This window comes from Dermacentor variabilis, chromosome 1 (assembly GCF_050947875.1).
Source record: "Dermacentor variabilis isolate Ectoservices chromosome 1, ASM5094787v1, whole genome shotgun sequence".
In the NCBI taxonomy this organism is placed as follows: Eukaryota; Metazoa; Arthropoda; class Arachnida; order Ixodida; family Ixodidae; genus Dermacentor; species Dermacentor variabilis.
In genome coordinates this window covers 260,097,835-260,121,246 of record NC_134568.1, presented here as the reverse complement: position 1 = coordinate 260,121,246, position 23,412 = coordinate 260,097,835, and the positions used below count along the sequence as shown (strand labels likewise).

Sequence of the window (23,412 nt, the reverse complement as noted above, 5' to 3'; positions counted from 1 at the left end):
GTACATGGGTGTTTTCGCATTTCGCCCCCATCGAAATGCGGCCGCCGCGGCCGGGATTAGATCCCGCGATCTCATGCTCAGCAGCCCAACACCATAGCCACTGAGCAACCAAGGCGGGTGGCCGTGGAACCCCGAGATCAAGGACCCTGCCGGGAACGCAAGGACCAAAACACCACAGCGCTCCTCCGTCACCTTCTTCTGAGACTGTCCAGCATATGTGGAGCAGTGCATATATGCGCTGGAATGCCTGACCGTCAAATACTGCGAGGACTGCAACACTCGCAGAAGCAGCGAATCCACAAAGGTGGCGCTAGTGCTCCTCTAGTACTCTCAGGAGACTGGGATTCCGCTTCACATATGAGGAGAGTATATAGTGTTGGCGGATCCCCAGCGCGACCCGCCTTCTCCCGATCCGTAACCCTTCTTTATTTCCCGACAAAGAAATGATTTGTAGAGAAGTATTGGAACGATATAGTGGGTCGTCCTCTTCAGCGCTTTGCTCGTGAATGCCGCTCGTGCTGAGAGTCCGTGCCCTGCTCTACCGGTCGGTCCCAAACGCCGGTGACTAATAAACGCCGCCTTTACAAGTGGTGGAGGTTGCTTCGGCCTTCAACTTCAACCCTGGAACTTCGATCCGTACCCTGCGCTCAACCATGCCTGAAGACACATCCCAGCAAACGTTTCTTACTCCATCCTACTCCATCCCACCAAGCGCCTCCTCAGTCGGTCCTTTGCTCTGGTGTGCCTACAGGGCGCGATGTTGCCTCCTTGCTACTTCGCTGACTCATACTGCGTCATGGTCCACCACAGGAGTTGCTCAGCGATCGCGGACGTGTATTCTTGTCGGAAGTCGTCGAAGCCATCCTCAAGGAGTACCACGTTGTGCACCGCACAACTGCTGCATACATTCTGCAGACCAAAGGCCTCACAGAACGCTTTACCGTACGTTTGGCGACATGCTCGTAATGTACGTAGCCTCCGACCACAAAAATTGGGATGCCATGCTGCCCTTCGCAACCTACGCCTACAATACCACCACTCAGAGCACTACTGGCTTTTCATCTTTTTTCTAAATGTGCGGTCGGCACCCGTCGCACACAATCGGCACAATCCTTACAAGCCTGATGCATTTGAGTGTGCGCCTATTTCTGCTACAGCCAAACATGCCGAAGAGTGTCGCTATCTCGCGCGGGCCTTTATTTCAAATGACCAAGAGCGCCAGAAGAGCGTTCGCGGTGACACCACTTCTGCGCCCACGTTCCTCCCCGGAGCGCTTGTGTGGCTCTCGGTCCCTTCCACTGCACCTGGGCTCTCGTCAAAACTACTGCCCAAGTATGAAGGCCCCTACCACGTCGTCGAAGGCACATCTCCGGTCAACTACGTGATCGAGCCCACTGAACCGTCTACGGACATGCGTCGTCGTTGAAGATGCATTGTCAACGTCGACCGCCTCGAGTCCTACTATGACCCACTCATAGTGACAAGATGTTAGGTCGCCGGGTGGCTCCCTTTTCATCCCCGGGGGTAATTGTAGAGAAGTATTGGAACGATATAGTGGGTCATCCTCTTCAGCGCTTTTGCTCGTGAATGCCGCTCGTGCTGAGAGTCCGTGCCCTGCTCGAACGGTCGGTCCCAAGCGCCGGTGACCAATAAACGCCTCTCTATATTTATTAGTTTATTCCCGCCAGTCCTTGTTTCTAGCATGATGAGAGCTTCAATTTGGAACAATGATATGCGAGGGAAACTGAGCTGACGGCAATTCTTTAAAAGTAGCCATGAACGGCAGCACAACCTCCATTACATTTGACTAGAGCACGGGAACTCTCCCTCCGGTTTTCACCAATTGAGGGCCGCTGGTCCGTCACAAAGTGCATGTGTCGCTTCCCAGCATGTGCTGCCAAACAGAAGGGCCTTCGCTACTTGCGTATCCTGCTTTCAATTGCTTCCCGTAGCTAAAAAAAAATTGTGGGGATTTACATGCCAAAACCACTTTCTGATTATGAGGCACGCCGTAGTGGAGGACTCCGGAAATTTCGACCACTTGAGGTTCTTTAACGTGCACCTAAATCTAAGTACACAGGTGTTTTCGCATTGCGCCCCCATCGAAATGCGGCCGCCGTGGTCGGGATTCGATCCCGCGACCTTGGGCTCAGCAGCCCAACACCATAGCCACTGAGCAACCACGGCGGGTATTCTTCCCGTAGCTGGATCTTATGAGTTAGCATATACGGTATATTGGAAGGAAGCGCTTATCACAGGCTAGGCAACCACATGAATTAAGGCAGTGCCTTATCGCGGTACATGTGCCCTCTCTCATTCACCGCTGCAGCTGTCATTTTTGCCCATAAAGTTTCATATAATGATTACTAGAGGGAACTCTGGCGCTGCGACCGTTCAGCTACTATTGGAATGATGGTTAGTACATGAATTTGTCCGACCTCCGTGCTTATGGCCTCAGACGTTCTTGTGGCTACATTTATTATCCGTTATCTGCCTTCATTAGCCTAAATTTCAAAGTAATCTATGCATATCTTTATAAATTCAAAATCAATACGTATCTGCGAAAACGCATAATCGCTGCTAGTTGCAGTAGTTGCGCTTCTCCATGCGTCTGTGGCGTAATGGTTTCAATATCGGGCTTCTTTGCTAGAGGCCCTGGGTTCGTGTCCTGTCGCTGGACAATTTTAATAATGGTTATTTAATTCGTTATCGCACAGTGATTTCTTGAAAATTTTCAGTTTGCAAAGTTACCAAGCAGTTTAAAGGCAGATGCTTGAAGTTTAGGCAAATCCATGTACTGCCGGTGCATCATTCCAATGCCCTGGCCACAGGTCCCGTAGACACTAGGGCCAAAGTTCCCTCTAGTAATTATTGTATGAAACCCTCTGGTTTTCGCCGAGCTGGTGCGTTTGGCAGCAGATGCAGGGGGCAAATGGTGAATGATCAGAAACAGGGGAATCTCGAACCAGAAGCACCTTCGGCAGCACTGACGTGCACCAGAGCACATCGCTCACGTGCTCTTGAAAAGTGCGCCTGGAACAGTACAAAGGAGCGTTTACGAAAGAAAAATATGCGACAGGTTGTGCAGCAGCACGACACATCACTCGTATTAGAGTAGATACAAAGGACAGAAAAACTACGTGCATGGGATAGGTAAAAAGACCCCCGAACGCCGCTACTATTATTCTCATGATTCCGGCGGTTTATATAGAGAGTAAAATATCTCTTGAAACATCATGTCACAGTTTCAACAATTGTAAACTTCATTAATAACAAAGTGCCAAATGATAAAATACAAAATTTCTACACATACGGTCTCGCCGTATGCGTAGCGGCGTACTATTGGGATTTCGAGTCATCATAATTGAGGTGGGGTTCCTTCATAATGGTGATAGACCCTAAAGCACACTGAGATTTGTGTGATTAGACCTGGGCAGCTGTTTAATCTACACCAGATATCAACCAAAGAAGCCCTGAATTCGAAAGTTGTTAGCGCACGAGAACAGCTTATATTTCGCAACTCCACGACCCTTCTTGTTTTTCGTTATCGTGATTGGTCAGCAAGAGGACGCTATCTAATCATCATTCACTTCTGAATGCTAACCACCTTGCGAACTTGGCCATTAGCAACATTAAATCAGCCTAAACTTTCACGGCACTGATTCTTTTTCCTGTCTTGAATGAGGTTTCGTTTATTTTTATTTTATTTATTTACCGAATACCTGCGTCGCCTCGAAGGCATTATCGCAGGGGGTACAGTTAGAGAAAGATGTTGAGAATTATCCTAAACTACAGGCATACATCGCGGGCTGGGCGTAGTAAAACTAAATCAATAATAAAAACTGAAGCAAATTGCATTGCGTCTATGTGAAATTGCATATCACAGTACACAAGGAAATTTTCAGCTTTACCTCGCCTATTTCTTTAGTTTATTATCGCTTACGGCGCACGCAGAGCCTTGGAGCTGTCCATTTAACAGTGCGGCCGGTCACGAAACAGCCATTCCATTGAAATTTTCGCCTAAGTGAGCATCCTTACGGCTCGCTATGCCACATCAGTTACGCTAAATAGCGAACAATTGAATGTACGATATAAAATAGCCAGCGCAAGCACATAGAGTGCGCACGGTCCTGCGAGGAGAGCAGCACTCTCAGGTAAGCTGCTGTGCTTTGCCGAGGCTCTGGTAATGTCGTGGTAGAACTACTGATTACAGTTGTGTTTGTGCAATCAGTAAGGTGAAATAAGGAGACTCCCAAAGCAACTCGCGAGCTATGAGAAACGCCGTAGTGAAGGGCTCTGGGTCAATTTCGGCCACGTGAATTGCTTTAACATGCACTCAAATGCACAAGAGCATCTTTGCGTTTCGCCCTCATCGGAATGCGACCGCCACTGTCGGGCACCGAACCCGCGACCTCATGACCAGCAGCAGGACAGCGCAGCCTCTGAGTCACCGCAGTGGGCGTTTTTGCAGCATATAGAGTTGCCCAGCTCGTACAGCCGCTACATATTGAGTTTTTTTTACTCGGAATACCCCCCACGCAAATGACATGATAGATGGCATGACTTACTTGCTAGTCAACCCTCACTAAAATATGGCCCAGAAAATTAAAAGAAAAAGAAAACGGTAGAACGCCTTCAACCGGAATACCGAAACGGCGGAATAAAGTTCTCTTAGCTGTATAGTAATTTCGGAACTCGTCATCAGAAAAGAGACACAAGGCGTCGGACACATTAAGGGGAAACGCGCCATACAGCTGAAAGGGCCGATTTTCACGGTCAAGCTCAACCTCCGCGCAAATCTTCCCCAAAAAGGGCAAGAAGACTTCCTATGTTTTCGCAGACTTTGAACACGCGCAGCCTGGACCTTACCTGTTGCCCTCAAAGATTCTGAGTATCCCTTCCAATTTCTGTGCTCTTCCCGTTTGCGTTCCTGTCATCGCTTTCTCTCGAGCGTGTCTTTGCCCTTGCGTGCTACACGCTCGCGCTCTTCTTTTTTTTTTCTTAATGCTAGTTGAGCAATCTTCTAGTTCCTCGTCTTCTGCCCCGATTACCTCGATCGCCTCAATTATCACTGGCTTTCTCTTTTTCTCTGAAATTTCTCTGTTCAGCTCACTGGCCAGCTGTAACAATGCCGGCTTCTTTAACGCCTTCAGGTCCATGGCTGTCCCTAGTGCTTTTATTTGTTCACAGCTACACGACCGTGGCATACTCTAAGAAGACTCGTCAACGGTTACTACTATCACTGTTCTGTACTTCGCATAAAAATACGTAAAGCGAGGTGATATCTCAGTGAAGAAAAACCGTGCACTCACCAACTGCAGCCATGAATCCTGCGACGGTCGTACCGAAGTTGCTATCGAGAGACATTGGTTCTTGCCAGGACGAAGCGTGGTCGATTCTATCGGCTGCCAGCAGCCGCTATTATGTGTATTTGACTCATTTATTGTACCAACTGCGTTGTACTTGTATTTTTGTACTTCAGGCTTTTCTTATTTTCATGATCCAATCCACCCCGCCCCCCTCCTTCCTATGGAATGTCTATGAAGCCCTTTATGGTAAAGAAAGGCGTTTATTGTGAATGCCTTTAGACAAAGAAAGCTTGGCTTGATAACGTTTAGGGGAGAACAGGACGCAGTCCAAGCATTACGAAAAAGATACTTGTATTCGTCAAGGTCCCTCTTGAGGAAAACACGGTCTTTTGTAATCTTGACACAGCGCTGATGACGAAGAGAGATCCTCTTGTTGAAACGGGAGTGAACAGCCACCCTTGTTTGCCCCTGGTTCTCAAGGGGAGCGAATGATCCGGAAATTTTAGACCTGGCTCAAGGGAGCTTTGATCAATGAACTATCCATTACAGTGCGGTGCGCTGCATCTGATCTTCGGACACCAGGCGGTTAATCCAAAGCGCGCCCCCGCGCCCAGATCCCTGCCCCCGTTGTAACGCAGAGAGGCCCAGGAAAGGAGCACCATGGACACCAGCGACGAGGCGATTCTCGACATGCTGCGGCAGCGGATGCTCGCCAACAGCGACTTCCTCCAGTACATGGAGATCGTCATCGAGAGCCTCCGCTCCGGGGCAGAGTTCGATCGCATGCCGCGCCTCATGGCGCACACAGGTACTGCACCGCGATGCTCGTGAATGAATACGCACACAGAAGTATTCAGCACGATCTTAGAATGAGAGGGAGCATTTCTTGTAACCACCTATATGCGAATGTATCTTTATCGCCCACTTGGGAAAATTTCCCAGTTAAATTTTGACACTGAGGGGAGAGAGCGAGCCACATGAGATGAAGAACAGGCAGCTTAGTTAGACTGTTCGACTAGCTGGCTTCCCTGCACTGAGGTAAGGCAGTAAAGGAAATTAAATGCTATAGAGGGAGAGACAAGATTTAAAAGGAAGAAAACTTGCCCCATAAACGCGAGAAAACTCCTGAAGCATGTCGCGTGTATGCCAGCAAGGGCTCCTCGTGGCATGAATAGGCATGAAATAATGCCTGTTCCCTTCCGCACTGGTGCGACCAAAAGTTCATCCAGCATGTGACAGCTCTGGCTTTGGGTAGAAAATAAAGTATCTTCTTTGTGACCCCGCCTCGCCACAGTGATCAAATAAAAGTGCTCTTGGCTATGCTAAACAGGCTGGACAAACGCCCTTTGTCGCAAAACTGATTCCCTGGTCTGGACGGTTATCAACAGAGGTGGCTTTAAAAGCGTTCATGCGCTGGATGTTGAGAGGAACGTGCCTTTCCAACCAAACTCGAGCTTTCATTGCCAAAGGGAAAAAATAGGCGAAAAATCATGAGCCATGCCATTCTTAAAGGTGCTTGGCCAGCGAAGCTGTTTAGCACACGACACGGAGGTGACAGTCAATTTTGAACACATGCACGAACTAATTTATTGTCTTGATGGGTGGTCATCATGACGAAAGGTACGCACACTCATTTATCGTCTTGATCGGTGGTCAATATTTCACCCGCGACTGCAATCACATTCCTTGATAATGTCAAATCGATACACGTATGCCACTGAGTGGTCGGTTGGGCCGCGGATCGGTGTGGCATAGCAAGGGATATGTCTTAACACGGAACGCGTAACCCGCTCCATTTTCGGTACCGACATCCACATTGAAATCACCGATAACGACAACACTGGTAGTGTCCTCGCAGCTACTTCACGCAAAGTGAGTAGCCATGAGCCTTACGGGACTAGCAGTCATTGCATTTTTTGCTTGCTTACGGGGGTATGAGCCATTGCTCACGGGGGTATGAGCCATTGATGATGACAATTTTCGACATGTTGTTCTGTATGCTGTATGCGTGATTAGAAAGAATTTAAGCACTGTTCGCTTCACTTTGCCGAGTGCTATGCCTTACGGAGCTATGAGCCATTGCATTTTTTTGATTTCTTACGGGAGTATGAATGCTTAGGGGGTACGAGCCATTCATGATGATAGTTTTGTTCGCGGAGAACACAAATGCATGCAACCCTAGCCATATACAGCTTCGCTGTAAAATGTGGCATAGCTGAGTTGTGTGTCATAATTTTGGTGGGAAAAGAACTGCTTCTTCCGGTGCTGCTTATTCTTTAGGCATAACGAGTAAGGCATAGTTTTGGAGCTAAGACTACAGCATCTGATCTAAGGACAGGGTACGCAGGGTAGCACGCAAATATGGTTTTCTGAAGCGTCGCAGATACTGTATGCGCGATCACTGCTATTCCACTCGACGTCGACCAACCACCGTCATTCCCTGTTGCAGGCGGCACGAACCCCCTGCAGGTGAAGCAGCTTGACTATCACATACCGGCCAACACCCGCCGCCACAAGACCGACAAGTTCCTGCTCACCCAGAGCAGTGATGCCACGCTCGTGGTGCGCCGTGGTGCTCCTGTCACTATCAGCGTCCAGTTCGATCGGCAGTACGACGGGAGCAGGGACCAGGTTTTCCTCATCCTCAACACAGGTGACTTGACCGCTTGCCTTTCGCAGTGCCGGCACTTGCAAGCTAGTGCTTTGTAAAGTGCACCAAATTCGTGGGGTCCTCGCTGCGCCGCTCGTGCGCGAAAAGACAGTGCTAGCACGAGGCCATTCTTTTTAGGTGGAGCGCTTCCCTGAGAGTATCCTTGTTGCGTGCAGCGACGCGCTAGCGCGCTAATACAGGCATAGGGTGCGTAAGGAAGGGCAGTCTGAATAGAATTAAAAAACCTACAGGTATACGACACGCAAGGCTATAGAGCTCGCATTGACAGCGCTGCTGTTACGTAGTTCCAGACGCTACATTTTCTCTGACGCTAAAATTTTGAGGGGAGATGTGTACAAATGCATTTGAACGAAAATTAGAAATGATATGACGTTAACCTGATATGACGTGTTCTACATGGGGTGGCCACGTGCGAACATGACCTAAACATGAAGTCATCCTTACGTAAAAGCCCACTTACGTTTTTAAACCCATCAGACACTTGGAATTTTCAAACGCAATAGAGCACATGTATTAAGCGAGTGGAAACAATGCTTTATTCCATACCTTCTCTTGTGCTTGAGCGTACGTTCACGTGTCTTACTAACACGACCGAGCATCTACACTCGCCGGGCAGACACAGTGCAGTTCATTAATGCCTCAAGTCACCAGGGAATAAACAATAATATTCTCTGATTCTGATTTGTTTAGAGTTCATCCCTTGAGTTGTACTCCGCCTAATGTGACGGAGATAACACGAACGATGCAGAACTGTATTTGTCTCAATTGCGTGCGCAGAGCCTATCTGAAGGCGCGTATAACCCGCTTTATAGTAAAACATTCCATTATCTACCATATTGGAGGGAGAGCTAAAAGTGAGAAATCTATTTAAAAAGTGCCAGAGATGGAGGAGGGGGGGTGGGGGTAGGTAGTATTCCTGACTCGCCTAGTCCGCTGCTGGACGGGCAAATAACAGGGGCGTACGAGGTGTTTACTACGAAAAAGGAGTGAACGTATATAATAGGCTTATGACTGGCGGGACTATCACCATCTCGAGCATTTCTATCCCCACAATTTCGAAAAGTAAAGTTTCTTACGGTTAAGGCGGCTTGCTTCATGAGATGCACGGGCAACGCGCGAGGTTAAAGTGGCACTCATGGAAGCCCACAGAGCCCCAGCCCGACGCACAGTTGGTGCATCGTCGCCACTTCATGCGCGCAGGTCTGGAGCCTAGGGAATCTGATGGAAGCCGCGTGCGTCTGGAGGTGCCCAGCACACGCGGCTCGTTCTTCTCCACGGACAACTCGCCCTACAGCATCTGTCTGGTGCTGACCGAGAAGAACAGCATCACGGTCAAGGTGATGCTGCCGCCGTGCGCCGCGGTCGGCCTCTGGCGCCTAGAGGTTGAGACGCGGCTGCGTGGTTCCGGAGACCCGTCCGACAAGTGCCTCTTCAACGTCAAGGAGACCTTCTACGTGCTGTTCAATCCCTGGTGCCCAGGTTAGTACGGTATTCAATAGTGGTTAAGAAATGAACAACCATTGTTCTGCGGAAATCCGCGTGGTGGAGCAAGGTTCTCAGGAACCCTCATCGGCTTTCCTTTACTTTCGTGGTAATGTCAGGCGTATGACAACATTTCCTTATGCTAGTGATACCACCTTTCCGCGATCTGTTAGAAGTGAAGGCATTTCTTCAGTTCAGAAAATAAAAAAAAATACCATAAGAAAGTAAGGACAGACAGGAACAGCTTCGACTAGGATGCCTAAAGCTATCTCTGTGTCTCTCTCTATTTCTCTCTCTACTAAGCTCGCATTCTTCGCTTGTCACGCACAAAAAAACTTGGAAAGAGCTACAAAAGTTTCAATGCTCTGATGGCTCCTTGATGGCAGCCCCACAATATGCATTTCTTGTTCCAAAAGAACTTCTTGGGCAAGTTGGTGCTTAGGACTGACTTTAAGGTTCGTAACAGCTAAACACAAGAAACGGACGAAAAAGAAAGGTAAAAAAGACAACACGGCGCTTCCTTTTGTCCGTGGCTTGTGTTGCGCTGTTACGAACCTTACAATGAATCCTAACCAACTGGCCCAACTTACCGTTTCGGTGCGTAGGCTTACTGTACATTCTTGTTTTGGCCTGTGGTTTAGAACGTGAAAAATCTTGTTCCAATTCTTGTTGCACAGTTAACCCATGTGGACGAGGCGGTGCCGTACGTTGCAAACCACACGTGCTTGACGCTTTCGTACCATGTATGCATGACGCTTTCAAACAACGCGTAGAGAGAGAGAGAGAGAGAGAAGTCCCTGAACGAAGTAAGTGGCTGGCATAGTCGAAATCAAATCGAATAGTTGAAAATCGTAAAGAACCGTGTCAGTGTTTAGCTATATTAGCTATTCTTAGCTATATGGTGCGCGCACGCCCAAGTGTCAGTGTAACCAATCGTAACTCAACACTCAGAGAAACTTTAGAGCATGCAACGTGCCAAGCAGGAGGAAGGAATGAGAGTAAAAGGCAATAAAGGACTGGAGAGAAGGATAAAGACTACGTTAAGTACTCTGTGGTTGCTTGTTGTCAAAGAAGACGACTTATTAAAACCCAAATACGGAACTTATTTTTCTATACGAAAATTTGTGAACTGCGCGTTCACCATCGCATTGGCGAGAGTGTACTTTCTTCTTGTTTCAGCCTCAACAAACAAGATGAATGAACGTAAATGAATATACGAAGCAAACGGCATGCTCTTTGTTGCCTCCTTTTCAACTATAGCCTAGGGGAGAAATATGCTTAATCTTTTCCGTAGTTAAGATGCAACGTGAAACTGGAAGAGAACCATGTGAATACATCTGACCACATGTTTAGTTTAAATTAGCGGCCTTTGTTCTTCCAACGTGTGGTATCGCGCGTACGAGACTACCAGCGCGCAAAAGTTATGACATTTGCTGTGACCCGCGTCGGCTTGCAACCTGCATACACTTCGATATTTGTCCACTGAAGTATTGCCCTCGGTACTTGGCGATCGTCGCAATAAAATGAAGTTAAATATCTCTCATATCAGCTACACCGGCGCTGCTATTTGCTTTTTTTTTTTCAGAGGACCTTGTTTACATGCCACAGGAAGACCGTCTGCAGGAATACATCTTCAACGAAACCGGAAAACTGTACCAAGGCAATTACGACTACCCCACAGGAAAGCGTTGGTTCTTCGGGCAGGTAAAAACAAAACGTATTTCGCACTAGCTATGTGCACTAACGCGCGTCTCCTGTGTTACAGTTCACCGACGTCGTCCTGCCCACGTGCAACTACCTTTTCGAGCTTGGCAATGTGAGCGTCAGCGACCGAAGTTCGCCCATCAAAGTCGCCAGGGCAATCTCGGCGCTGGTAAGAAAGGGTCTCTTGTGGGTACGCTCATCTCACTTAGAATATCTGGAAAAGAAACTGCATCTTAATGAATGTTATGACTTTTTTTTTACTTTCGATTCTCATTCATGCTGCAGCAGTATAAGCTTTATGCTAAACCTCTAGCTAAACTGCAACGCAAAGCCGCTTCGTGAGAAATTAATGTGTAATATATTAAAATACAGTGACTCAGGCACTCTAGACGTATTAGGTACACCGTGAGTTCGTTTCTCTATAACGCTAACGGCCCGACATTAATTATTGCAGCTGGATAAATTAAAGATCCATAAAACTCAGCATCTGCTTAATAAAGAGTGCGTGCAATCCATCTGCAGATCGCGTGCGCCAGTATCCGTTTTTCTTTGTTTGTCAACTGGAGAGAAAAGTGAAAACAAATATTGCGCGTTAAGAAGGCGCATCGGGAATTTTTTTTTTTTTATACGATAGCTAATCGTAGCCACAAAGGCGAGTCGTTCTTCGACGGCCAATTCGGCAGCGATATCTGGTTAACGTACCAAAACGCTTATCCATCACTCCAAGTAACGGACTATGGGAGATCAGGGCCCATATTCACAAAATATTCCCTATGTGCAGCCTACCATTGGTTTTCACTGTGGCGATCGTATCGTCCTCATACTGATCGCTATCCGAGCCAGCACTAAGCAGGACCCACGCTGGACACACTGCTGGGCCAAAGTCGTCCGATGCCGGATACACGTTATTCGATGTCGGGCCAATGGTGGGTGGGGCCTACGTGGACCCAGTTTTCTCTGCTCATGTGCGTCACGAGTGGCAGTTGTCCGAGCAGCGGCCAATCGGGAAACCCCCCGACACAATATAATCTAACGTAACCGCCAGTCTTTTCCCGTGAATCCCACAGGTCGACTCGAAGGACGAAAACGGCATCCTGGTCGGCTCGTGGGACAACAACTACGGCGACGGTGTGTCTCCTACTGCCTGGACGTCCAGCGTCACCATCCTCGAGCAGTACATGCACACCGGTGGTGCACCCGTGAAGTACGGCCAGTGCTGGGTCTACTCCGGTCTGGTAACCACGTGTACGTACGGGCGCGGCGATACGTTCAAGAGCGAGGACGAAAGGTCGTCAGCATTGCTGATAATTTCCCATAACGCTGCGAGTTACCTCAAGGTTGCCGTTATCGTTCAGAGCTACCGCGTGAAAGCGCAGCTCATACCTTCCTAGATTTCACTGAAAAATAGGAAAGAAGAGAAAACATGTCGAAGAAAGAAAGTCGCATTGCCTAATCATGCGAACTCTGTGCTGCGTAGTTAGGCTAGAGTAAAAAAGTATTATACTAAATGCATTGCCTAGACTTACGCATAAATGGGCATTTAGGTTCTCAAATGAGTGATTAAAGTAAAAAAAAAAACACTGGCCGGGATGTAAGTTCGGCAGTAAGACCCCGCCCCCTTCCACCCTGTTATTTTCTTTATTTATTTTTCGTTTTTTTTTTTTTTTGCTACACGCGCGCTGAGTTAAGAAGCAATTGTGGCTAAACTTACCGTATGTGTTCCGTATAATAACGAGCGCGCATCTATCGCGCAATCGTGGACTGTGCAAAAATCATAGATTTGAATTTCCATAGCGTGGTAGTTCGCCTAGTGCCATGCATTGCTGACTGCTTCTATAGTGACAGTTGGAAGCCTAGCGTTTTGTACATCGCTGACCCTTGTCGACCCCAGTGTGCAGAGCCCTGGGCATTCCCTGCCGCTCCATCACGAACTTCTCCTCGGCGCACGACACCGACGGTAACCTGCTCATCGAGCGCTTCTTCGACGAAAACGACAACATTCTTGCCGGGAAAAGCGAGGACTCTATCTGGTACGGCTACTTGGAGGCGACGAGATAACCACTGTACACGCGAGCATTATACACGCTTACTCTTTGCGAGGTGTCCGTGACAGTCTAGCCGTACGCGGTGTCAAGGCACCTTAACTAGGAACATTTGAGGACAGCAAGGCTGTTCGCTATTGCGAATTGCGTGACTTCAGATCAAAGGGATTTCTCCCAGCCAAGAACGCGCTTTAGCGCTCAAGTGTATTCCACAATCTCCACCCGTCGCGGTGGTTCAGCAGTTTTTGTGTCCTGAAGCAAAGCACAAGTTTGCGGGTCCGATTCCCGACGAAAACCTGTCCGTTTGTAAACAGGCGCAAGTGAATAATCTAAAATGGCCAAGATCAATGCGGAGACACGAACAACGCCGCCTGTCGCTGTTGTGCAGGTGTAACTTTGGGGCGTAAAATCCGATCGGTTAGTGCTGGCACCAAATTTTCATGCGTAAGGGAACTTAAGCCCATGCCTACTACGCGCACCCCCGACCATGCACTCGATGAAGAAGTGTCTAAGCGTAAGCAGCGTCACGCACGAACACGGTCTCAGGTCTTTCGGTGAGGAATTTGGAACCACGCAATGAAATTGTGCTACCATCATTGGCAACATAACAAGCCGTAATGGCACGTTGCTCTTACCGCTTACTTTTTCGTTCTGCTCAACTGAATTGTCGCATTTTATTTTGCTGGCATTGTACACTGATAAATCGTGCATGATTGCCCCCCTGAAGGAACTTCCACTTGTGGAACGAACTGTGGATGATGCGTCCCGACCTTCCCGGAGACTACGGCGGCTGGCAAGTGATCGACGCTACGCCGCAGACCCTCAGCGATGGTACGGAGGCTGTCAGTTCTAACTATTTATTACGTTGCAGGGTTAATGTGGCACAGCTGTTGCGAACCATCCAGTTGCATAGTTTATATTTGTGTTCTTGTATTTCAGAATCCATGCAGAGCGTTATTCTTCCTGCAATACGCGTAAATAACGACATTCAAATTCAGCAGTTTCCGTTACGCTTATCACCCTTACTCTTTCATGAGCACATAAGAAGTAAGCACTGAACTATTACTAATGTCCCTCATTGCCGCTATCCTGACACAGGCCTATGCAAACCATCAAAGGCGTTACCTTAATTTTTTTTTTTTTGAAAACGTTGAAGCGCAAAACAAGGGACAGAAAGGATGACCACAAGCTTCAACATTTTTCAAATACCTTTCTCCAAATTCCCCAAACGAATACTCTTCTGAACGTTACCTTGCCGTTCCCCAACTGTATAGGCTTCGAGCAGTACAAAAATTCTTTTGATGTGATCTGTTACATCTATGGGTGTCTGCACCTGCACACAGGACTTTTCCGCGTGGGACCGTGCCCTGTCTCAGCGATCTACAATGGACACCTTGAACTGGATTACGACACCCGTTTTGTCTACGCTGAGGTTAACGCCGACCTGGTGAGCTGGAAACGTGACCGGGCCACCGGCCAGTTCAGGCAAACAACGATGAGGAACTACAACGAGGCCGAAGCGTAAGTGCGCACGCTTCCTTCCTGCTGCGTGTGCTGCTCGCAGTGTGTCCACGTTGCTGTCACAATCGAGGAACGTCAAAGAAGCCACGTTAACTAGGGAAAGCGCGGCAATAGAAACATCAGAAAAAAGTGCCCTGGAATGAGCGCGAGAGTGTATTCTAAAATTAAACTCGATAGCTTAACCGCCCTTGTATGAACATAAAGTTTGTTGCAGGTAAATATATCTGCTGTCGACAGCATTAAAAAGAGAAGGTTCTGAAATTACTTCTCTCTCTCTCTCGCTCTTTCTCTCTCTCTCCTCAGCGGTTATGGCGCTCTGCTGTTGAGCACGAGGTCACGTGTGTTCGATTTCCGGCCACGGCGGCTGCATTGCGACGGAGACGAAATGCAGAAACGCCCGGGTGCCGCGCTTTCGGTACACGTTAGTGAACCCGGCGTCCTCAAAAATAACACGAAACTCTCCACTATTGCGTCCCTAATCATAGCCCACCGTGCATCTTCGGGACCTTAGTTATTCCTCTCATTGTCACAATCCGCACCACTGTTTAAGAATTCTCCTGATGTAGAGTGTTCTTTATGGTTAAAAAATGATGCCTTAGGCAAGTTGGGGCCCATAAAAAAAAAGATAAAACAACGTTTAACCGAGGACGCCTGACATTCCTGCATCGCTCCAGACACGTGTAGGCACGCAGATAAATTGCGAGATCTCAAAGGAATGCTACGGTCATGAAGAAGTTACCACTCCATTGTTATCCAGTACTTTGTGTCAGCCCGAAAGGAACTCCAGCTGCACTTTTTTGCCGCCGGTTTCACGCATTCGCCCGATCGCGCTTTGTGTGCACAATCACCACTGAGTCCAAATTTCATTCGAATTCACCATAGACAGTGCATACCTATAAACGGCTTGGCGTTTTCTAACGGTATGCGTTACCTGAATACTTCCCTCATAACTCAGTATAATGATATGCCGCTTAAACAGAAATGCTGTTCGCAGTCCCGTTCAATCAACCGACCACATAGCAGTGCATGGCGCACCTCGGTGAACGGCATCTGAGAGTTGCAGGCGTATCATCAATGCTAGGAGTAATAAAAGAATGCCTGCGTAATGATCACAAGTCATAGGACTTTCTGAGCCCTTCAGAAACTTTTCTCTGCCAAAGTAACATTGCATGGAATTGAAAGCATATTTAGCGCCAGCAAACAAGGACAGAAGGGAGACGACAACACAATGCCAATGGCAATGCTGCATGGAATAGCCGCTCACTTCTCCCGCAAAGGGCAAAGAGGAAAGCGTTTTTGCTGGCAGCCCAGCCTCACGCGCCATTCAAACTGTTGAAAATGTTGTGCCCAGTACAGTGACCGTACACTATACTACCGTACACTGAACGACCACTAAGCACGTAGATTTTCTCAGCTCTGGCTGCGCACGTTACAAGCGCTCGGAAAGCGTTAATTGAGCAACAATGTGACAGTATGTTAGCAGCACCTAAATAAACTCATTCATTCATTCATTCATTCATTCATTCATTCTTTTTTTTTTTTTTGCAGCGCCGGAATGCTGATTTACACAAAGAAGATTGGAGAGATGACTGAGCATACGGCGGAGGATGCGGAAGACTTGACAAAGGTGTACAAGGGCGTTAAAGGTACCACGATGAACTGGCACTGCAGCCTGATCACAATGCAACATGCTCTCCTGCACACCCTTTTTTTTTCTCTCTATTTCTTTATCTTATTTCGGATTTCCTTCTATCGTCTTTCTTTCCTTCTATACAGGGCAGCCAGCTAGTTTTACACTGGCTAAACTCCCCCCCCCCCCTCTCTCTCTCTCTCTCTCTCTCTCTCTCTCTTTCTTTCTTTCTTTCTTTCTTTTCCACTTTCTCCTCCTCATCCTGCAACGGGGAGAGCATTAAAAATACGCTTCCATTAACCCTGCTTTCATAAAAGGTAACAAGCGTGTTGACGTAGCTCCAACTTATCTGTGAGATACCAGACATCCTTGTGTGCATGTCGTAGTGATTCAAAAGGAAGGACGGACTGGTTGGTGGGTTTGTTGCTATGGCGTATTGTGCAGTATAGTGCGACTACAGCGCACAGGACGAAAGAAAGGAAAGTGCCACGTCCGAGTCTTTCGTTGCGTCTTGCGTGTTCTCATTGCGCTATTTGTGCGTAAAGGCGTAATAGCCCCTTACATACTGACGCTGCTAACTTATCTTGGCTCCAACGACAGTCACGGCTATATAGTGCACGTGAATTAATCATCTGGCAAGTAATCCAAGACGGATAACAACGCTTTCTGAAAACGCAATCTCATACATGCGAAAACGTTTCATAACACCAAAATGGCGGTTAGGAAAAAGAACCCGCTATTGCCGCTACGAACCATACTCAGGAACGATACTGTCTATCAACGCTACGAACCATACTCATCTACTTGAATTTGAAGTCCCGCTGGCGTCAAATTTAAGTGGATGAGAGAGGGAGAGAGTAACGCTGACGTTAATAATAAACCGGAGATGCTAGCTTAACTAATAGGGCGCGTTACTGCTGGGGAAGGTTGAGTCGTGCGAACTGCATCGGCGACGTTATGCTATATTTTACCTCGATAAATATTAATAAAATTATTTGCTCCACTAGCTTGAAGCACCAGCGCTTCCTTGATGAGCCCGTTTCCTACGTTAAGATAGGTATATTTAAGGAAGTACGTTCGGGCAAGGGCAGCCTGCTTCCAAAGCAGCTTTCATATATGTTTCGAGAAACGAATGTAATTATATATTGCGTCTAAAGGCGTGCAAGCTTATGTGCAAAGAGGAAAGAGAGAAACTAGACGCCCTGTGGACAAAGTAGCTGTAGTTTCTTGTCTGTTTCCGCCCCGCTTCTCTACCTCAGGTCGTGTTCCATGTCTAGGTACATATGACCAGTAATAATACTCGGCCACGTGGCCACCGCCTCCTGCAGTGAAGCCCAACAAGTCGGTGATGGGCCTGTCTGGCGCTCCGCCTCCGGAGGACGTCGAGATGAAGATGGAGGAGATCTCCTCGGTGCTAGCAGGTCAGCCGGTTCGGCTGGCCGTCACCTGCACGAACCAGTCGAAGACGCCTCGCAAGGTCACGCTCACGCTCTCCGCCCACTCCGTCTTCTACACCGGCGGCGAGTACAAGATGCTCAAGAAGCAGACCTTCAACGTCGAGGTGCCACCCGGAAAGAGTAAGTCCTCACTCTTCCCAAGCACTAAAGTTGAGACCACAAAGCAAGCTCATTTGCGCTTAGAAACGCCCCACTGAACAATTTTTCAGAACAGTTTTGTTGGCGACGGTACCCGACATTCCATACGACTGCACGGAACAGACACTTCCACGAATAGGAAGCAATTAACCCCACTTAGTCCTTTAGCCCCGGCCACACTGACAATCTTTTAACTCAGTCTGCATTGACGTGATCGACGCATGATGCCTGATAGATTGCAACGGAATCAAAATCAAACAGGTTTTTAGTAGCACCTCAGAAGCCAATATCAGAGCATAAAGAAGGGTCAAATGACACGAAAAATCCGAACGCTGCATTTGCCTCAATTCACTTAAAGCCAGTTCTCCCCTTGTTTGAACTGACTGCGTTTCAGCGCCAGATCTGCGTTGAGTTGACTATGGTCCGAGAACTTGCTAGTCCGCGCAAGAGTAAAAGCTAGGCCAGTCATTCCATAGCTCATGAGCGCGTGCTTAGCGCTCGAGTGGCCGGTGAGGTGGTGAGGATGACTGTGGACACTTCCCTGCTCGTGTGTCCACAAACGAGACTTTTTTCCTTCCAGAGCAACGCAGGCGTTGTACCACTCCAGCACTCTCCCTGATCGCTTTGTGTCTACGAGCCTAACAATAAAAATATTAAGAATAACAATAAAAAAGCCCGCTTCGGAGGGCATAGGTATTAAAAGTAAAAGAGATCGCGGTTTAGATCTCCAGCTGTCTTACTATGCGTGAGATACTGGTGTGACTGACAAAGGATCCAAGAGCTCAAACTCACACCTTCGCCATTCGATTAAATCACCGAATTATTAAATGCCTAAAAACGCAGTTTCGCTTCATAAATTATCACAGTGCTGCTCTCTCAATACGTTCCACGCACAGAACGCTGTGGCTACGTGGAGTGTGCCATACCGAAATAACACATACTTTGCAGCCGAGACTGTATGCCTGACTGTGACGGCCGACGAATATCAAACCAAGCTGGCCCCGCAGAACGTCGTCAAACTGTTCGCCCATGGCAGCTACGAGGGTAGCGGCCAAGGTACCTGGTACCGCCAAACTAGAATCACCATCGGAAACCCTACCATCGACGTCCAGGTAAGCGTTCTACGAGACCAGGCTTTTTTTGCATATCGTCGGCGCTCGCGCTCACAAGATTGGTGCTCGTGAGGAGAGAAAACGAAGTGCGGCAAAACAGATGCGTGCAAAGTTCATTAGCGCTGGTGCGGTGTCCGTTTCGGGCGGGCGAGGCCTAACGAGTGCGCGCGATATGCCAGTCTTTCCCCAATATGAGCAGTTCAAGTAGCGTGCACGGAACATCGCGACCACGTATTTCGTTTCTTGGGTCAAGTCCAACACGTGTACTTTACACTAGAAAGTATTTATTCCTATACCAAGGATTTAGCGCTGCTATGCGAAAAGATTTAGACGACTAATTGGTCTTCCTGAAGGTGCATCGACTGTGCGCGATATGCATTACGTAGCGCGACGTATTGACGAAGGCCAACCGTGACCTGAAGAGTTCGAAACTAGGTCTTGCGGCATGCTACTATACGAGACCACCGGATTACTTCTTGTGCAGGCACAGAATCTTAGGGTGGCGGTGGTATTAACAAAGTTTCGCATCGCATTACTTTTTTTGGTTATAGTGTCCGCATCAACTTGTTGTTCATCGGCTTAATCGCTTTATCGTTCAATGTTTCGGTGCGGCCTTTCTCAAAATTTCGGAGGCCACGTACTCAGTGGGTGACAAGCTGCTGTGGTCGCATTCCGCGACGGTGTATTTCAGTAACGACTCTAATATAATAGCTCTGAAGCTCGAAATAACGAGATGTACTATTCATCTTAATCTACAGAGCTTTACTGAGCCGATCTTTCGGAGGGGGTCTCCAGTATACGACCTGAAGACATCCTTGGTGACGCCCGCAGTGCATCTGAAAGAGGTCAAATGTTGTTTACAGCGACATAAGCTCTCACCGGGCTTATGCTTCGCGTGCGCACCTGCGCAACACGTTGCGCTGAGCAATGATGCGATGGCGCAGGAGTGAAACCATCCTTTTTCTTGATGGCGCGTTCCCCCCTCATATACTTCTGCAATGCCGTGTAGCGCAGTGTTTACTATCACGGCTGTATTATTGTGTTCCTCCGTGTTATAGGTACACGGACCGGTCAGCGTGTCCAGACCTATGGAATACTGCCTTTCGTTCGACAACCCTCTCGGCGTGCCCCTGACCGGCTGCAGTCTGACCCTCGACATCCCTGGAATGCAAGAATCCCATGTTATTCCTGTGGCGTAAGTGCTTCTGCCATTGCTAATAGTGTTTATCTCTCCTTTTTTTTTTTCCTCTGCGCGATCATGTGCGTTTATGTGTGCGGGACAGCGAAATGCAATAAAATCAAAGAATGAGGAAGAAAGGCGGACCGCTTAGCATACCTTCAAAACTATTGTCACCCGTAGAGATTCCTACAATGATTAATAGAGGGAACGCTGGCGCTGAAATCGTTCAACCACCATGGGAATGATGGGAAGTACATGGATTTGTCTGATCTTCGTGCTTGTGGATTCAGACGTTCTTGCGGCTTTGTTTATTACGCTTTATATGCCTTCATTGTAGTAAATTTCAGAGCAATCTATACTTTTGGATATGAAGAAGACGCTGCGAACACGCGCAATCCTTACTAATTGCAATGGTCTAGTTTGTCGAGGCGGCCAAATCGAAACACGCCAAGCGTCTCAAGACGCTGGCTCACCCACGATAAATTCATAAGGGCGGTTCACGTCGCTTGTCGATGCATGCATCCGCGACGTAATGGTTTAACTGTCGGGCGTCTGTGCTGTGCGTGTCCTGTGTTCGAATCCTGCTCGACGGATTAATTTTAATAATGTTTGGTTAATTATTCATTACACAGTATTTTGTTGGAAATGAGTTCGCAAAGTCACCGAGCCGTTTGAAGCCAGAAGGACGAAGTCTAGGCAAATTGATGTACTTCCCATAATTCCCATGCTGGCACAGTCCCCCCGAGTGCAGCTCAACGCCAGACACTAACGCCAGAGTTCCCTCTAGTAATTATTGTATGAAACTCTATGTTGTCACCCTTATCTAAAGAAATTTTTTTTACTTGCGATCACGTAAGCCGCGTTTAAAAAAAGGGGGGGGTGGGGGTGGGTGGGGGAGGGGTCAGACGATGACCACGGCTTCCATGACTTTACCAGAACTCACCCTCTTTATCTGGACGATCCTTCATATATCCGGTAACATAGAGCGGTAGCATTAAATAACTATCGCATGGACGTGTAATTCGATGCTTTGCCCAGATACCTTCTAACATGAATCAAAAGAAACCACATTGCGTTGAGCAGCAAACATGATAACGAACTTTCTTGCGGATGTGCAAATAAGGTTCCTCGTGAATGCCACATTCCCCACCGGTCATCGGCTCAGAAGGTAGTGAAGACACTTTTGTGCTTTCTGAGAACGTCTGGCTTGGGCGAGCGCCTTTGACTCTGTATGTATTGCTGTCCGTGCACATCTCTCTCCCCCCCCCGCTCTATCTCCCTTCCTTCTATTCCCCTTCTCCCTTCCCCCAGCATGGGGTAGCCAACCGGACTCCCGACTGGTTAACATCCCTGCCTTTCTTTTATCTCTATATCTCTCTCCCAAACACAACATTCGGGAACACGGAAACACACACATAAAGAAATTGAATGAAAATAGAAAGAAGGCAAGAATATGTATGATTCCAAAAGAAAAAAAGTAAACCCACAATGTTTTATTGAGATCGGGAACTGCCCAGGGACATCTGTTTTTATTTTATTTTTATTTTGTCTTCGTGTGGTGCGTGCGAGCGTTATGCATTAGAACCAATGTCAATTTTGTTTTGTCATTTCGCTCGCAACATTGGCATCATTTTGCTCACCTTTATCATGTTCGAGAGAAGGAGTAGCCGGGAAGGCCTACAGACGCCAACATCTCAGATATTATTAGGCAGCTTTAGTACAGCATTTCGGTTGTTAACGCGGACGCAGGCAAAACGGCTGCGGACACACTCTACGCATATTCTCTATTATACTTTTAGCAGAGCTCTCCGTATGGCAAACGGATGGCCAGCGCCAAATGCTGTGGCGCCGTCTCATACATGGAAAACAAAGGACTTTCACGACAACGTTGGCATCTTTTGTTAGGCCTGGCAGGTACAGAACAGACGGCTGATCTAACTGATGACGACAAAAAATTGCCAATGCTTTCTTCTGAAAGAGAGATGAGACTAAGCGAACGACAGATCTTACCATTTATATTTTTCTATGACGACGAAGAGCAAGTGAGAGGACCGAATTGGGATCGAGGTGGATGTCCTGCGCCCCGCTGTGTCGTTACGCTAGCTACGCAAGCCACACGAATGCCGCAACTCTTAAGTCACAAGTTAGCGTGCGTACGTAACGCGCAAAGTTTTTATAGCGTTCTGTGCATATGCGTTTTCGACCTGCTATATTATAGCCTACGCGAAGGCTTTGCCTGCGCTATACTAAAATTCTCCTAAGAATTCTCTCTCGTCACCTAGCGCTAATAGGTCGAAATGATATCGAAGAATGCAAAAAAAAAAGGAATCAATAAATCATTTATTATTATTATTATTATTATTATTATTATTATTATTATTATTATTATTATTATTATTATTATTATTATTATTATTATTATTAATAATAATCGGCAGAGTAAGAACAGGAGAACGCACACATATTTAACGGCTACGCTTCTATCTTCTTCCGGCAGGGACGTACCTGCGAAGGGAAAGTTCGAGTACAAGAGCAGAATCATTCCGAAACGTCCTGGCGAAAAGTCCATCCTGGCAGTGTTCAACAGCAAGGAGCTGACCGATATCCGCGGGAACAAGGTGGTCGTCGTGAAGTAAGCTCTTGCCAGCCACCAACACCACCTCGAAAAAAACGGCAGTCTCAGCGTAACAAGTGGCCTGCGTTTCAATCCGTTAAACTTGCTACACGTCAATAAAAGATCCTGGGAGCATCGACTTGATTGCCTTGAGGTGCCTTGATTGATAGTGGTTTTCCCTCACATATACACGCAGCACATAGTACCACGTGAATAAACTAAGCTTCCGATAAGACGTTTATGTTATTAAGCCGCTACCAGATATTTTGGAAGCAACTAAGCCACGGGCGAGCGGGCTTCCCTGGAAAGGGGCGACTGCTGAAGTAGCTTGACAGGAAAAGGTTGTTGTTGTTGTTGTTGTTGTTGTTTTTAGGCGGTCCGGGGGATGACGGCTGCGAGGAAATGAGGGATGGGCATAAGATAAGGCAGAATTAAGTCCTGCACACAAGATTCACAATGCTTCGTTGAAGAGGGTCACATACAAAGAAGCACAAAGACTTCGACATGACCCCACTTTGGAGACTATATGTCAATGTGATTTTTTTTTTTTTT

At 47.6% G+C, this 23,412-nt stretch overlaps 1 protein-coding gene across 1 annotated transcript; it reads left to right on the top strand.

Annotated features, from left to right (window-relative positions):
* The first annotated feature begins 5,940 nt into the window (after positions 1-5,940).
* LOC142565597 (hemocyte protein-glutamine gamma-glutamyltransferase-like) lies at positions 5,941-22,882 on the top strand. Its single transcript, XM_075676277.1, has 14 exons — positions 5,941-6,117; positions 7,759-7,962; positions 9,181-9,459; positions 11,048-11,166; positions 11,228-11,335; positions 12,234-12,411; positions 13,058-13,196; positions 13,936-14,039; positions 14,552-14,729; positions 16,278-16,375; positions 17,688-17,936; positions 18,903-19,066; positions 20,125-20,261; positions 22,744-22,882. The coding sequence occupies exons 1-14, from the start codon at positions 5,970-5,972 to the stop codon at positions 22,880-22,882; spliced, it is 2,244 nt and encodes a 747-aa protein (XP_075532392.1). The 5' UTR covers positions 5,941-5,969.
* Positions 22,883-23,412: the final 530 nt, after the last annotated feature.